The sequence below is a fragment of the Serinus canaria genome, chromosome 9 (genome assembly GCF_022539315.1).
Source record: "Serinus canaria isolate serCan28SL12 chromosome 9, serCan2020, whole genome shotgun sequence".
NCBI lineage: Eukaryota > Metazoa > Chordata > Aves > Passeriformes > Fringillidae > Serinus > Serinus canaria.
In genome coordinates this window covers 8323154-8336294 of record NC_066323.1, presented here as the reverse complement: position 1 = coordinate 8336294, position 13141 = coordinate 8323154, and the positions used below count along the sequence as shown (strand labels likewise).

The 13141-nt window shown below is 62.3% G+C and overlaps 2 protein-coding genes across 5 annotated transcripts; one reads left to right on the top strand and one right to left on the bottom strand.

Annotated features, from left to right (window-relative positions):
• Positions 1-274: 274 nt before the first annotated feature.
• On the top strand, positions 275-5159 carry THPO (thrombopoietin). 3 transcript variants are annotated; one of them, XM_009089422.4, is made up of 6 exons: positions 275-1640; positions 2512-2964; positions 3756-3883; positions 3966-4052; positions 4258-4422; positions 4521-5150. In XM_009089422.4, the coding sequence occupies exons 2-6, from the start codon at positions 2925-2927 to the stop codon at positions 4701-4703; spliced, it is 603 nt and encodes a 200-aa protein (XP_009087670.2). In that variant the 5' UTR covers positions 275-1640; positions 2512-2924; the 3' UTR covers positions 4704-5150. The 3 variants fall into 3 exon arrangements, 2 of the variants coding, with proteins under 2 accessions (XP_009087670.2, XP_018768391.1); XM_018912846.3 differs by lacking the exons at positions 275-1640; positions 2512-2964 and having other exon boundaries at positions 2988-3883; positions 4521-5159; XR_007778208.1 differs by having other exon boundaries at positions 2512-2968; positions 3756-4620.
• A 60-nt stretch (positions 5160-5219) lies between these two features.
• POLR2H (RNA polymerase II, I and III subunit H) lies at positions 5220-7658 on the bottom strand. Of its 2 annotated transcripts, XM_030227090.2 has the most exons (5): positions 7504-7658; positions 7074-7157; positions 6277-6370; positions 5832-5915; positions 5220-5716 (listed from the first exon to the last, which is right to left on the bottom strand). In XM_030227090.2, exons 1-5 carry the CDS (start codon positions 7574-7576, stop codon positions 5599-5601), a joined length of 453 nt encoding a protein of 150 aa, XP_030082950.1. In that variant the 5' UTR covers positions 7577-7658; the 3' UTR covers positions 5220-5598. The 2 variants fall into 2 exon arrangements, with proteins under 2 accessions (XP_030082950.1, XP_030082951.1); XM_030227091.2 differs by lacking the exons at positions 5832-5915; positions 6277-6370 and having other exon boundaries at positions 5619-5716.
• Positions 7659-13141: the final 5483 nt, after the last annotated feature.

Below are 13141 nucleotides of genomic sequence, written 5' to 3'. Positions count from 1 at the left end.
TGGCATTAGGTGCCCCTGTCCAAGGCAAGGAGGGTTTGCCCTTGGACATCCTCTGGGCAGCACCGAGGGCTTTATGCTGGGGTGCTGGGCAGCATGTGGCTTGCTGAAAATTGGGAAAGGTAAAACCCTGCCATCCTTCACCCCCAAGCTGCTGCACCCCGACCAAGATGCCCCTTGCAGGTGCACCCGGCAGCGTGCGTGTTCTCCTGGGACGGTTGTCTGGGAGCAGCACAAGGACCAGGATGCGCAGGGAGCAGGATTTGCCCACAAATGTTTATTGGCAATTTGCATTTGTAGCAAAAATGCCCGGAGGGTCCAGGAGGGACCCTGCTCCCGGGGACTGCCCGTGCTCGGGGAGGGGCAGCCCGGGTAGAGGGTCCCCCGCTGCCTGGCACCCGTAGAGTCCCCCTGTGCTCCTTTCCCTGGCCCCGGAGCCAGCTGCGTCCTGAGCAAACGGGGCTGTTTGCTCACGCCGGGATTAGCAGCTCTCTTTGTTCCTTTGACTTTCTCTTTCCTTTATGCCAGACCCTTTTATGGGGGCTTCAAAGGGGGCTAGGACCCCCCTCCCTGTCCCTGGAAGGCCAGGTTTGCTTCCCATGCTAGCACTGACATCCTGGCTGTGCCCACCGAGCACATCTGGGTGGCCTGTGGGGACAGCAGCTGTGCCACCGAACCACAGTCTTCCCCCCACCCCGGCGTATTCCTCCTCTTCACCCCCCTTCCCTGACTCCAGGCACCTCCTGCTGTCTTCAGCACCTTGGCAAAGTGGGTGCGAACGGCTGTCCCTGCAGCGGGATTCCCAGCACTTTGCACCCTGTAAGGAGAGGTGGGAATCTTGGCACCGAGATCCGGCCAGCTGTGCAGCCCCGCGGCCCCCGCCTGGCTTCCTGTCCCCTGCCAGAGCCCGGGCTGCCTGGCCGGAGCCCCCGTGTCCCTCTGTGGTCCCTCTGGGGTCCCTGTGCCTCACTTACTGCCCCCATACTCTCTCCCTCTACAGCACGCAACATCCGTGGGAGCGGGCTGGGGCCAGAGGTGGGAGCTCTCCCCCACATCCTCCTCTGCTGCCCTAGCATGGGCAGCAAAAGCTGGCATTACCCTTTCCAACAGAGGAATACCAGGCTGCCCACGGGCACAGGCTCATGCTGCCTGCCAGCTTCTGGCATTGTTGTAACGAATATTTTGGAGTAAAGGGACTATTGTGGGCACCTTAGGCTGACCATGGGGATCCATTAGACCTCCAGTTTCCAGTTGCTCTCCAGTTTCCCCTGGTGGGTTTGTTTGCCTAATCAAGAAGGAATGCAGGGCACGGCAGCTCTCCAGCCTGGCATCGCCAATGACTTTGCACCCCGGGAGGGACAGGGAATGGACATGGTGGGGACATGGCAGGGACTGGCATGGGTTCGGCGGCAGGCCTGAGGCCAGCACTGGCAGAGGGGCTGAGGGTGCTGACGGGCGTGATTGCGGCTGTGATTGCAGCTTGTCACGTCCGCAGAAGGGCCACGGCCGCCGTGTGAGGAAAACCTGGAGGAGTTTGACCCCGGTGCTCACGGGTCCCTTTGCTGCCAGATGTGCCCAGGCGAGCCGGCGCTGCCAGTCTCGTCCCTGCACCCGCTGGATCCCCCACCCAGGCACCCTGCAAGGTGGGCTGTTGTGGGCTGAGCAGGGCATGGGGCAGGTGGAGTGGGGCACGGTGTTTACTTTAGCTGCTGTCACCCGGCCAGGCGCTGCCGGGAACTGCTGTCCCTGGGGACAGAGCTGGGAACGTGCGAGAGTGTGTGAGAGAGAGCCAGGGTGTGAGAAGGAAACGCAGGCGCTGCAGGGAGACAGGAGCGGGAGGATGTGTGCTGGGAGGGGGGTGTTCCCCAAAGGGAAGCCGTGGGGGATGCTGGGGTGGAGGGTTATCTAAGTGCAGGCCTGCTGTGTGCCAGGGAAGCACACGTGTGTGCACGTAGGTTTGAGGGTGCACGTGGCAGTGTGTACCTGTGAGCAGTACGGGGGACACACATGTACACGCGGGCATGGGGATGTGCGCCCCCCACCAGAGTGCCCAGCGAGAGCTGACTTTACCAGGGAATGTCACAGCCATGCCAGGACATGGTGCTGAACAGGCCCCTGGTGCTTCTCCTACCCAGAGAGGGGGCATCTGTGGGTGGCTCACCTAGCCTATTCCCAACCAACATCCCTGCTGAAACAGCCCTGGGGCCATGCACTAGCTATGACCCCTGTGATCAGTAGTCGTCTCCAACCTAGAGGGATCACATGAATCACAGCCATCCTTCGAGTCTCCAGCTCCCTGAGTCACCTCTGGTGGATGCAGGGGTCAGAGCATACCCTCTAACAGGGTAAAGGTCACCACGAATGAAGTCCACCTCTGGGAGAGGGTCACCAGGATTTTGGTCCACCTCTGGGGTGGCTTTTGTACCTGGCTGCCACAGCGAGGAGCAGACTTCATTAGCACTGATGTTCCCGGGGCTGTCCAGTGCAGGATTACTGACACCATCTCTTCTTCAGGTGCCAGGGCCACCCTCTACCCCTGGACAGGCACAGCTGAGGCACGGACCACTGAGGTGCTGGTTGCTGAGTGCAGAGGCCCAGGGCCAGGTGAGCAGCCACGGAGGGCGCCCAGGGACGCCCTTCCCGTGCCCTGAGCCAAGGGAGGAAGCGGCCGGAGGCAGGAAGCCTTCCCCCGGGCCCGGGGCCCCCACTGCGATTTTGCTGGAAGGTCAGGGCGACACAACAGGAAATCGTGCTGCCTCGGCTGAGCGGCCAGGCCGGAGGCGCAGAGCTGCGCCGTGCTGTCCCGGGGCCGCTGCCGGCTCCGGCCTCCGTCCTGGCTGGGCGGCTCGCGGGGAACCCGCGCCACCACTGCCCTCCATGGAAGGGGGACGGGAGCCAGGGAGCAGCCGCTGGCCCCAGGGTGGAAGATGCAGGGCCGAAGCCCCCAGCCGAGCATGGAGCTGAACAGTGAGTATGTGGCTAAAGGGGGGACCGGGTGCGCGGGAAGGGACTGTGGGTACTGTGGCCCCACAGCCAGAGCATCCCCTGCATCATGAGTCCCACAGCTGGGCACCAAATCCCAAGGGTGGCTCTGGGCTAGTTGGACCTGGCCAGTGCCAGCATGTGAGGGCAACCAAGCATCTCTCCATGCCCATTGTAGGTAAAAAGGCTGCACTGAGGATTTCTGGTGTAGTGCCAGGGCAGGCAGTGAGGCAGGCAGGAGGCTGCAAAGAGGGTATGGAGAAGCTGGCAGGGTGGGCAGGTGCTGGGCACAGTGGTGTGCAGCGGCACTGGGGAAGGAGGAGCCGGCAGGGGAGCACTCAGCCAGGGCAGTGGCCAGGAGCAGATGTTCCCTGTGGGACACTGCAGGTTGGGATTCCCCGAAGTGCACATGACGCCTGGAACTGCTCTTGGCAGGGATCCGGAGGGCTGGCCCTGGTCTGCACAGGGAGTACAGCCCTGCTTCCTTGCCTGGAGGGCGGCCGAAAAACCTGGCAGACGGGGTTGTGTGGCCTCTTGGCACACACCACTGGCACAAAAACGGCGTCTCTCCCCTCTGAGCACCGGCACCCCTCGCTGGCTGACTGGAGAGCAGCACCCGGCCCTCCTCAGCCACTCACACCGCCCCCTGCACCCCCTCCGCGGGACCATCAAGACCACCAAAGGGCTGGGGAGAGGACTTGTCACTGCAGGTAGCTCTGGGCTGGCACTGCCCAGGGAAGCTGGCATAATGCACAAGACAACCCTATCTCCTCCAGGACTGCTCCTCCTCACATCCTTCCTCCTGCACGTGAAAGAGGACCGTGCCAGCCCAACACGGCTTGTCTGTGACAACAGGCTTATCCAGAAGTACATCGTGGAGGCCAAGGACATGGAAAAGAAAGTGGTGAGGACAGAGTCCCCACAAAACCCAAGCCCAGGGACATGCACAGTTCCTGGCACCTCACCTTGACATCTCTCCTCACTAGGGCCAGTGCCAGGCCCTGCCTGCACTCAGGTGCCCTGCAGTGCTGCCCTTGGTGGACTTCACTTTCCAGCAGTGGAAATCCAAATCGGTGAGAGGGGCTGGGAGGAGGGTGCTGGCACTGGTGTGCTAACAGGACTGGAGAAGGAACCTTGGGTTGGCAGAAGCACCAGAAATGCTGAACAAGATGCTTGTAGGCATATCTGGTGGCAGAGGGAGGGTAGACGACTACATCCAGACCTAAGGTGAGCACAGAAAGCAACGAGGCCCTGGGGGGTCACTGTCTGCTCCCCCAGAACGAGACCAAGCGGCGGGAGATCCTGTGTGACCTGGCCCTGCTGCTGGGTGCTGCAGCAGGGGCCCAGGGCCAGGTGAGCGATGAGTGCGGGGCCAGGCAGCTGAGCCAGCTTTACCGACACGCCAACTCCTTCTTCCTGCTCCTGCAGACCTTCAGCTGGGAGGTGAGACCTCCCCACATGAGCCAGGCCACCCTGGGACAGGTGCCAGCTGGGCTGGGTTGGGTGCAATGGTGTTTATCACTCCTCTGTCCCACTCTCAGGCAGGACACTGGGAGCCAGGCTGCTCCCCACACTCCATGGAGCAGACCCACATCTCCAGAATTTTCCTCACCTACCGGCAGCTGGTACAGGGCAAGCTGCGCTTCTTCTTCTACGACCTGGCCAAGGTCTCGTGCAAGCAAGGACAGGGGGAAAGCAGAGACCCTCTATGTGGGACCCAATGAGGCTGCACACAGGGTTCAACCACAAAGCAATGCTTGAGCATTCCTGCAGGACACTAAGCTGCGCTCTGGATGCCCAGGAAGATGCCCACAGGAAAGGGTTGGCACCTGGTCCTTAAGTCTTCACAACCGTGCAGTGCATGGAGGCAAACAGTGACACTCATGTGCCAGCAGGCACAGGCCCTGCTCCTATCTGGGCAGGCCCTCTACTGTGAATGCTTTTTGATTAAAGAGCTATTTTTCTAAAGAGCTGTGTGTGTCCTTGTGCCTGGGCCCAGGGCAGAAGCCAGATCCTCTGGGACATGCTCCCAGTTCTGCCCAGTGCCTGCTCCCAGCCATGGGAGCTGCCAGTGCTGCAGGATCCCCTGGCACAGCCTGAGCTGCCACTCCTCCTCTCTGTACCCACATGCTGCAGGTTTGGACTCCCCTCCTTTGGGAATTGGCAGGGTAGCCCCTTAGCCCCTGTGCAGGTGTATCCACTCCCTGCCAGCCTCGTCTCTCAGCAAGCAGAGCCAAGTGTACAAAACATCCCAGTTTAATCAAACCCAAGGCAGCCTGCCTCAGGATGGCTCCTGAGTGAATGGTCCCCAGAGGCAGGCAGGCAGCTGTCCCAGTCTGGTTGCTCCTGGACAGAGCCAGGGCTGTTGAGCACAGGTGAAGGTGAGTCTTGCCATCAGGCAAGACTGGAGCACCCAGCATGGTGTCCACTCAGATGTCAGGCACCTCTCTCTCCTCACAGAGATGTGGATCCCAGCAGGAGTCAGAAGACACTGAGATGAGGAGGGGGACTGCTCCTGGCTCCTCAGCTCTGAAGAGGCTGGGCAGCATGGATGCTGGAGCAGAATGTGGGCTCTCAGGGCTCCAGCTGGATGTCTGTGGGGCAGCCCATAGAGGTGTGCTAGAAGGCCAACTTCTTCATCAGCAGGTAAACACGAGAGTCCACCTCAAACCCGTGCAGGTTGTTTGCGTCTCCCTGCAGCCGCATGAGCAGCCCCCCATAGGACACATAGGCAGAGCTGAGGTGGGAGGAGAGGAGTAGTGAGAGCAGGGAATCCCACGGGAGACCCGAGCCCAGATCCCAGCGCTCCCCACCCCAGGGCACTGTGTCCCCCCGTCTCGACAGGCACTCACAGGCGCGTGGCTGCCTCCGTGGAAGTCTCGTCCCCCTCGATCCGGTACACCTTGCCGTACATCACGTACTCAAACTGGTCTGCTCTGCAACAGCACAGCCTGAGGTCAGCAAGGAATCAAACCTGGCTGTTCCCCAAGCTCAGTGTCCTCTGGGAGAAGGTACTTCCCAGTTACAGAGTAAGTTAGACTGGAAAAGACCTCTCAGATCATCAAGTCCAACCTGTGACGGAACACCACCTTGTCAACCAAACCACGGCATGAGTGCCACATCCAGCCTTTCTTTACACAATTCTAGGGATGGTGACTCCATCATCCTCCTGGGCAACCATTCCAATGTTTAATCTCCCCCTCCATGAAGATATTCCTCTTAGTGTCCAGCCTGAAACACCCAGCCTCAGCACTTCACTTTGTCCCTGTTTCCCACCCGTTGCAGCTGTGCCTGTACCTGGAGGGCCGGTCATCCGTGGGGTTGTACTCGCCGTCATCCAGTGTGCCATCCTCATACAAGGTGCTGGCAATGACCAGGCGGAATTTGTCCCCTGTGAGGATGCCAAAGCAGCAGTGAGAAGGTCAGAGCACAGCCAGAGCAGCAGCACACACAGCCAGAACTCAGGGGGTGGCCAAGAGCCACCCTGGCAGGGGGTGCTAAACAAGCTCTGTCCCTGCCGCCAGTCCTCCAGCAGGACCATGGAGAATGTGTGAAAGGTCACGCTGGATCCTGTGTCTCCTTGTTCCCCACATCACGGAGCAAACCAGAGCCACAAGGACACCACTGCTGGTGTTTTCAGGGGACACAAGAAAATATTCACTTATATCCCACCCAGAGAGCTTGGCTGGACCCTTGGGCAGGTACATGAGCCCCCTGCAGCATCAGCCTCAGCCCTTCTGTATTTCATTAAGAGTAATATTCTCTTTTCCACACATTTAGTATATTTAGCTGCAGAAGTTAATTTCAGGATGTCTCCCTTAAAGCCTGGTTACCACCAGCTGAAACAGCTTCCCCAGACAGCATCTGTGGGGAAAGGGACAGAGGTGACACAAATGACAGGGAAGTGAACCAGAAACCCGGCTCAGCCTCAGTACACTGAGAGTGCCCTGAACCTCCTATCACCTGGGGACAGCACAGGGGCACGAGGCAGCCTGAGGCAGCTTATTCCTTGATCACAGCAATTCCCGACTCCACCCCCTCTAACCTCGCCCACCCAAGTCGACACCGGCTGTGCCAGCGGCCCGACGGCTCACCGAGATCCACGGGATAGATCTGGATGTTCACGTCCAGGATGAGATCCATCTTGAAGGACTCGCTCTCGCAGTGCAGGCGCGACACTGGGGAGAGCAGCAGAGTCAGGGACAAGGACAGAGAAGATCCCCGAGGGCTGGGTGGGAGCAGGGTCATCTTCCCACCCCAGGCTGCCACCGGAGCCGTTTTCGGGTGGATTCGGGATGGATGCCAGAGCCCGGCAGCCGACGAAGGTGTGCACAGGCAGGGAGAGGAACGCGGTGGGGACGAATGCACGCCACGGGGCCCGCGGGGCTGTGGGCGGCACAGCAGCAGGGCCGGGGAAGCCCTGGGGAAGGGGGGCGCTCCGGGGGCTGCCAACACGCGGAGGGGCCAGCGCCGGCGGGAGGGGCGGACGGGGGAGGGGGAGAAGCGATCCGGGGCCCCACTCACCGCGGTCGAACTTCTTTCCCTCGGGGTCGATGTCCTTCACGTCGAAGATGTCCTCGAAAAGGATCCCGGCCATGACAGCGGCTCCGCTCCCCGCGCCACTCCCGCTCGGCGCGCCCTGATGACGCAACCTCACCGCCACGGCCGGGCGGAAGCGGCTTCACGGTGGGCGGGGCCCTTCCCGCCAGGACCGGCGGGAGCGCGCGCCGTCCCCGCGCCCCCGCTCCCCGCGCGCGGCCGGCAGGGGGCGCTGCCAGGCCGCGGAAGGAGCCGCGCGCCGCGGCCCCGCCCCCGGCACCGAGCGGGCACGGCAGCGCCCCCGCGCGGCGGAAACGGGGAGTCCCGGGGGGAGTCCGGGGTGTCCCTCGGGGCCCTTGCAGCCCGCGCCCACCCTCGCCGTAGGGACAGAGGGGCTTCACCCGCGCCCCCCGATCGCAGCTGGACATCGGTGTGATGAGCTGCACGGACTCAGCCCGCGATGTGTTTCGGGGCTGCCGCCGACCCCCCCCCCCCGCCTTCCCCACCGGCTTCTTCTTCCTCGTCCGCCAGCCATGTCGGGAAGGGACGTGTGACACCGTCCCCCGTGTCCTGCCGATGAACCGTGAGGGGAGCAGGAGGGTCTGGCACGGCCGGGGGCTGCTCACGCGTTGGGCGCCACGGGGTGCTCCATGCTTGGCATGTGGTCGGGAGCTGCCGGTGCGGGTTCAAGAGTTCAGCCCTGTCCTCCGCGTTCCCTGAATGCCACCTCTAGCCTGCCTAAACAAATTCATCCCTGCCTCAGGAGAGGCTGGGCACTGGGGACCCTGCGCCTCGTTTGGGCCGCGTGTGCCAGCCCGCATGCCACACAAAGAAGGCTGGTGGAGCCGGCAGGTGTCCCCGTGTGATGGGGATTGCGGAGGGCGGGTGGCACGACGCTGTGTGTGAGCCACATGCCACCATCTCCCTAGGGACCACCAGGTCATGAGTGGGGACATCTATGGGATATGGCTCCCCGTGTGTGCCCCTATGCCTGCAGCTAGGTGGCTTCGTGGGGACACAGTCCCTGCTGTCCCGAGGAACCAGGCATTTCCAGGTCGTGGTCTGGGATGGCACACAGAGCCAAGGTGCCCCCCCATCGGCACCAGGAGGCCTGTCACAAGATGCCTGTGGTCCCCAGACACGCAGGTGTGACCTCTGCATGGCACATCCCCTCCGTGACACTGTGCCAGCGCATCCTCACGCATGCCTGAGGCGCAGGCAGCGGAACGGGGCAGGGGGTGACACGCAGCGGGGACACTGGCGTGAAGGGGGATGCTGGTGCCAGGGATCTGGTGGCTTGTCGGGGGAGCGTCGGCGGTTCACGGCGGGGTCACCCCGCGGCGGTGGCACTCAGCGGGGACTGCCTTAATGCGCTGGGACGGAACCTCGGCTCCTTCTAATCATCGCCTGGCTGGTAACTCCCCCAAGCCCCCAGCCCCCTCCCCACTCTGTCCACTCTAGCTCAAGGAGGGGCAGAAACCTCCTCCTGCCAGAATGTGGTGGCCGCAGACAGGCTCCCCTCTGGCGCAAGGCGAGAGGTGTGGACCCTGCCCCAGATTCCTGAGCTCTCCTGGCGTCCTGCATCCCGGGTGCCCGCTTCTTTGGGGGGCAGGACTGGGCTGGTGCAGGGGACCTGGACACCCCTGCGCGCGGGGCTGTGGGGGACACCCGAGGCTGTGAAGGTTGCCAGGGGGTGGCAGCAACACACCGAGCATAGCAGGACAGCCCCCGGGTGCGCCGGAACGGAGGGAGTCCTACCTGAGCCAGGCTCACCAGTACGACCCGTCGCCCTTTCCAGAATGGTCAGGGTGCCGTCCTGGAGGGATGTAACCTGCTTGGCGGACATGTGCCAGCCCCCCCTCTACTCAGGAGTACCCATTGCGATCCTGATGTGAATCAGGCTGAAGGGCAATGGCAAAGCTGTGCCCCCTGCTTGGATGCTCTCAGGGCCACTGCGGGGTGACACAAAGGGCTAATCCCACCTGGCTGTGCCTGTCTGCCCCTGCTGAGACCTGGCACAGTTGGTACAGGCCAGCAGGCAGCTGGGGCTGTGCTCAGCAGCCGGCGAGGCAGCCCCCAGCGGTGCTGCTGCCCAGCAACCCTGCCAGCCGGCACTGCCGTCTGCCTCCCTGCCCTTGCAGGCAGGGCAGATCTGAGCCCCCACCCTGGGCAAGGTCATGGGCATGCAGCCACCTCCAGGGCCAGATGGGGAAGGGGGGGATGGATTTCCAGATGCCCCACAGATGCCACAGGATCAGGGTGGCAGCAGGAGACTGGCACAGCCCTGAACCTCCTGTGCACCGGCTGTGTAGCAGGACCACAATGCCAAGAGCTGTCCTTGTCCCTAAGCCCCCTCCTTGGCCCTGTGCCCATGCAACCCTTGGGGCAGGATTGGCCGGGGGGTTGCTGGCCCCGGTGTAAATCTGGCCCGGGTTGGCAGAGGATGGGGCACCCTGCTTTTCCCTGCACTCCGTGCCCATCTGCCCTGGCTGTGTCGTGTGCCGGCTGCTTCGCTGACCCCGTGCCATGTGCCATGACATGCCATGCCATGCTGTGCCACAGGAGTGTGGGTGGCCATGTGAGTGGAGTGTGAGGGACTGGTGTACCCAGCTAACAGCAGCCCTGTGCAGACAGGGCTGGCACAGGTGGTGGTGGGAGCTGGGGCCAGCACTGCCTTCTCTGCTGTTGCCCAGGGAGCGCCCGTTTGCCAGCCAGGTGCCTGGCGTTGCCTCCTTATCTCGGATTAAACAAACTCTCCTCAGATCTGGTGCCAGGTGCTGCCCCCATGCCCGTGGGACCAGTCCTTCCCTACCCTGTGCCCCTCCATGCCTGCTGCCATTTCCCCATGCTGGGAAGTCCACGTGTTCCTGGGGTGAAGAACCCCCAAATACTGGGCCTGGGCTGCCCTTGCTCTGGCCATGCAGTAGCCCCTGGGGTCTCTGTGCAAGGCAGGCAGCAGTTCCAAAGCAGGGCACAGAGAGGGACCATCTCTGGCTCTGCCTTGGGGCATCCCCAAACCAAAATGGGACCTACACCTTGGCCAGGGAGGTGTGTGTGCCCCAGTGTGATGAATGCTGGCAGCAGCAGTGCTGTGGTGCCAGACTCCCCAGAGCAGGGGTACAGCCCCCTCCTTGTTAGCCGCTTGCCTGTTATCTCCTGCCGATAAATTATACAACACAAACGCCTTTGAAAGGCAGCCAGGCCTCCATCCGGTGGGGCGGCCTTTGGAGGCCCCACATCAGCCATCATGGGCTGCTGCCAGCTGCTTTCCCTGGGAGAGGGACAGGGACTGGGTTTGGGCACTGCCCTGGTGCCGGGGGGCTGGGGATGGGCTCATGGGCTGCAATATGGACCTGAAGGCAAAGCAGAAGAGCAGAGGGGGTGAGAAAGCTGCCTGCACCGCATGCCCACACCTGCTGCCTGCAATTCTGCCTGCACTCCTGCCCGTGCATGGCCTGGAGCCCTCCTCGCTGGAGTGCCCACATCCTGCTGCCCAGTTTGGGTGCTGGGCTGCTGGCCGGCACTTCAGAGGCAGCGTCGATCCCTGTTATCCGCCGGCACAAAGGAGCCGAAGGCCGCCACCGTTGGGGAAGCAAACAAGGGCAGGGTGAGGCCAGGAAGGTGGGCAACGGCCAGCACCTGCCAGGCTGGTATCCCTGCCCATCCCAGTGGGGCAAGGAGCAGGGAGGCACTGCCCCATGCCAAGGAATGGGGGTCCCCCCTGCAGCTTGATGCTGGAAGCCAAGGCCACGTGGGCTGCCCAGGCAGTGCTGCCAGCCCGTGTTGTGCACCTCTCTGCTCCCAGCAGCTCCGCAGGTGCCCCCATGGTGGGAGCAATGTGGCCTCCGGGTGCCCATCCCTGCACCCTGCTGGGCCAGTCCCCACCTGGGCTGGGGGTCGGGCAGGAAGAGATGAAGCCGAAATTAGGCTGTTAATGAGCCCGTCTGTCACCAGGCCACCAATTACCCGGGCTGGGAATGAGGAGATGATGGAGCATGACTGGGGGAGGGGGGCAGGATGTCGGGGTCTTCAGCATGGAGGCAACTGGGGGGGTGTCACCGTCTCTCTGCAACTTCTTCATCGCCACCAGGCACATCCTGCAGGGTGGGGGACAGAAGGGACCAAGGGGTGACCGAGCCATAACTATACCAGAAACCCCAAGACATCTGGGAGGGGATTAGAACTTTCTTTCCTCCTCAGCAAGATCATGAGGAATTCAGCCCCAGCCACAATCCCTCACCAGCACAGGGAGTGTCACCAGTGTCATGAGCTGGCTGATCTCTGCAGTCAGAGCCTGAAGGGAGCTCTGCTCTCTGACTGTGCTTACAGGGAGCAGAGTCAGTGACTGTACCCTAGGGATACTCACAGACCCTCTGGGCTGCTCCTGGCCCCCGGGAAGGGGTACAGCAAAGAAGGGGGCTTATACCACCCCCTCCTGCTTCACCTTGCTCAAGACCACTGTGGTGTATGGCAGAGGCCCCTGTCTCTGTCCGTGTCCCCAGCTGGGATGGGCCAGGGAGGCCGAATTCCTCCGGGCTGGAGCTGATGTCAGTTTTTCCGCGGCACCTCTCAGAGAGGGGCCGGGTGCCTGTCCAGGCTGGCAGAGGGACAGGACATCTCCCCATCTGTCATCACAGTCGCCTGTCCCCATGAGGGCCCTTAGTGGCACCCGGCCCCAGGAGGGACCTAGGGGCTGCTGCAGGCTGGTCTGGGAGTCTGCAGGAGCTAGCTCCTGCTCCTTCATGATGGAAGGGGCTCTGTGTTGGACACTGGCAGGGCCTGGCTGCTGCCTGCCGTGGCCCTTCCAAACCCATCAAGCTGGAGGGTGGGCTGGGATGAAGGCTGTGGGATTTTGCTGGGTTCGGAATTAACTTAACAGCTTTGGAAGACAAACAGATTAGGGAGCTGCAGGGATCGGGGCGAGGATCAGCTAAATTGGAAACAGAGGCAGGCGGCAGCATCCTGCACAAGCTCCATTGCCCCTGCCCAAACCCCCAGCCCAGCCCCATCTCTGCAGCCCAGGGTGCCTCTATGGGGTCCTCACAGTCCCCTCCCACGACCAAGCTGATGGTGGGGCTGGTGGGGGCTGGCTCTTTCTTCCAGTATGGGTCTTGGCCATGCATCAGCAGCCTCTGAGCACATTGCTGCCTTCCCCTTCCCTTTCCCTGCCTGTCCCCTGCCTGCTCTCAGTGCCCCCTCTCCCTGCCCTCCCTTTCCCCAGCACCCTGCATCCCTACTGCATCCCAGTCATGTCCCCTCACACCTCTCCTCACATGCCATGAAGCCACAGTTCCGAAATAAGCAGTCCCAAAATAAGCTTCCTCCTTGAACTCCATAAATCTCAGCAAAGCACTGAGTCACGGGGTCAGTCCTGCCGTCCCCTTTGCTGGCAGGGTGCCCTGCCCCATCCCCACGTGTCCCTCCTGGCACCCCAGGAGGGTTTGGGGTTGTGTTGCTACCCCGATAGTATCAGGTCCTGGGGGCAGCCCCACTCACTAGAGATCAGATCACAGTAATGAACAACAGCTGGGCATGGGGGCAGGGGACGGGGAATGGAGGGGACAACCCTGCCACCCCTTCAGCAGCCAGGCACAACTCTGGGGACACTTGGGCAGCATCTGAT

Excerpts from the sequence above, each read along its gene's own strand:
- THPO (XM_018912846.3), top strand. The coding sequence starts at position 3,344 with ATGTTCCCTGTGGGACACTGCAGGTTGGGATTCCCCGAAGTGCACATG. Across the intron at positions 3,884-3,965 it reads AGGACATGGAAAAGAAAGTG|GGCCAGTGCCAGGCCCTGCC; the intron begins GTGAGGACAGAG and ends TCTCCTCACTAG. Across the intron at positions 4,053-4,257 it reads AGCAGTGGAAATCCAAATCG|AACGAGACCAAGCGGCGGGA; the intron begins GTGAGAGGGGCT and ends CTGCTCCCCCAG.
- POLR2H (XM_030227090.2), bottom strand. The coding sequence starts at position 7,576 with ATGGCCGGGATCCTTTTCGAGGACATCTTCGACGTGAAGGACATCGAC. Across the intron at positions 7,158-7,503 it reads GGGAAAGAAGTTCGACCGCG|TGTCGCGCCTGCACTGCGAG; the intron begins GTGAGTGGGGCC and ends TGCTCTCCCCAG. Across the intron at positions 5,717-5,831 it reads ACGGAGGCAGCCACGCGCCT|CTCTGCCTATGTGTCCTATG; the intron begins GTGAGTGCCTGT and ends CTCCCACCTCAG.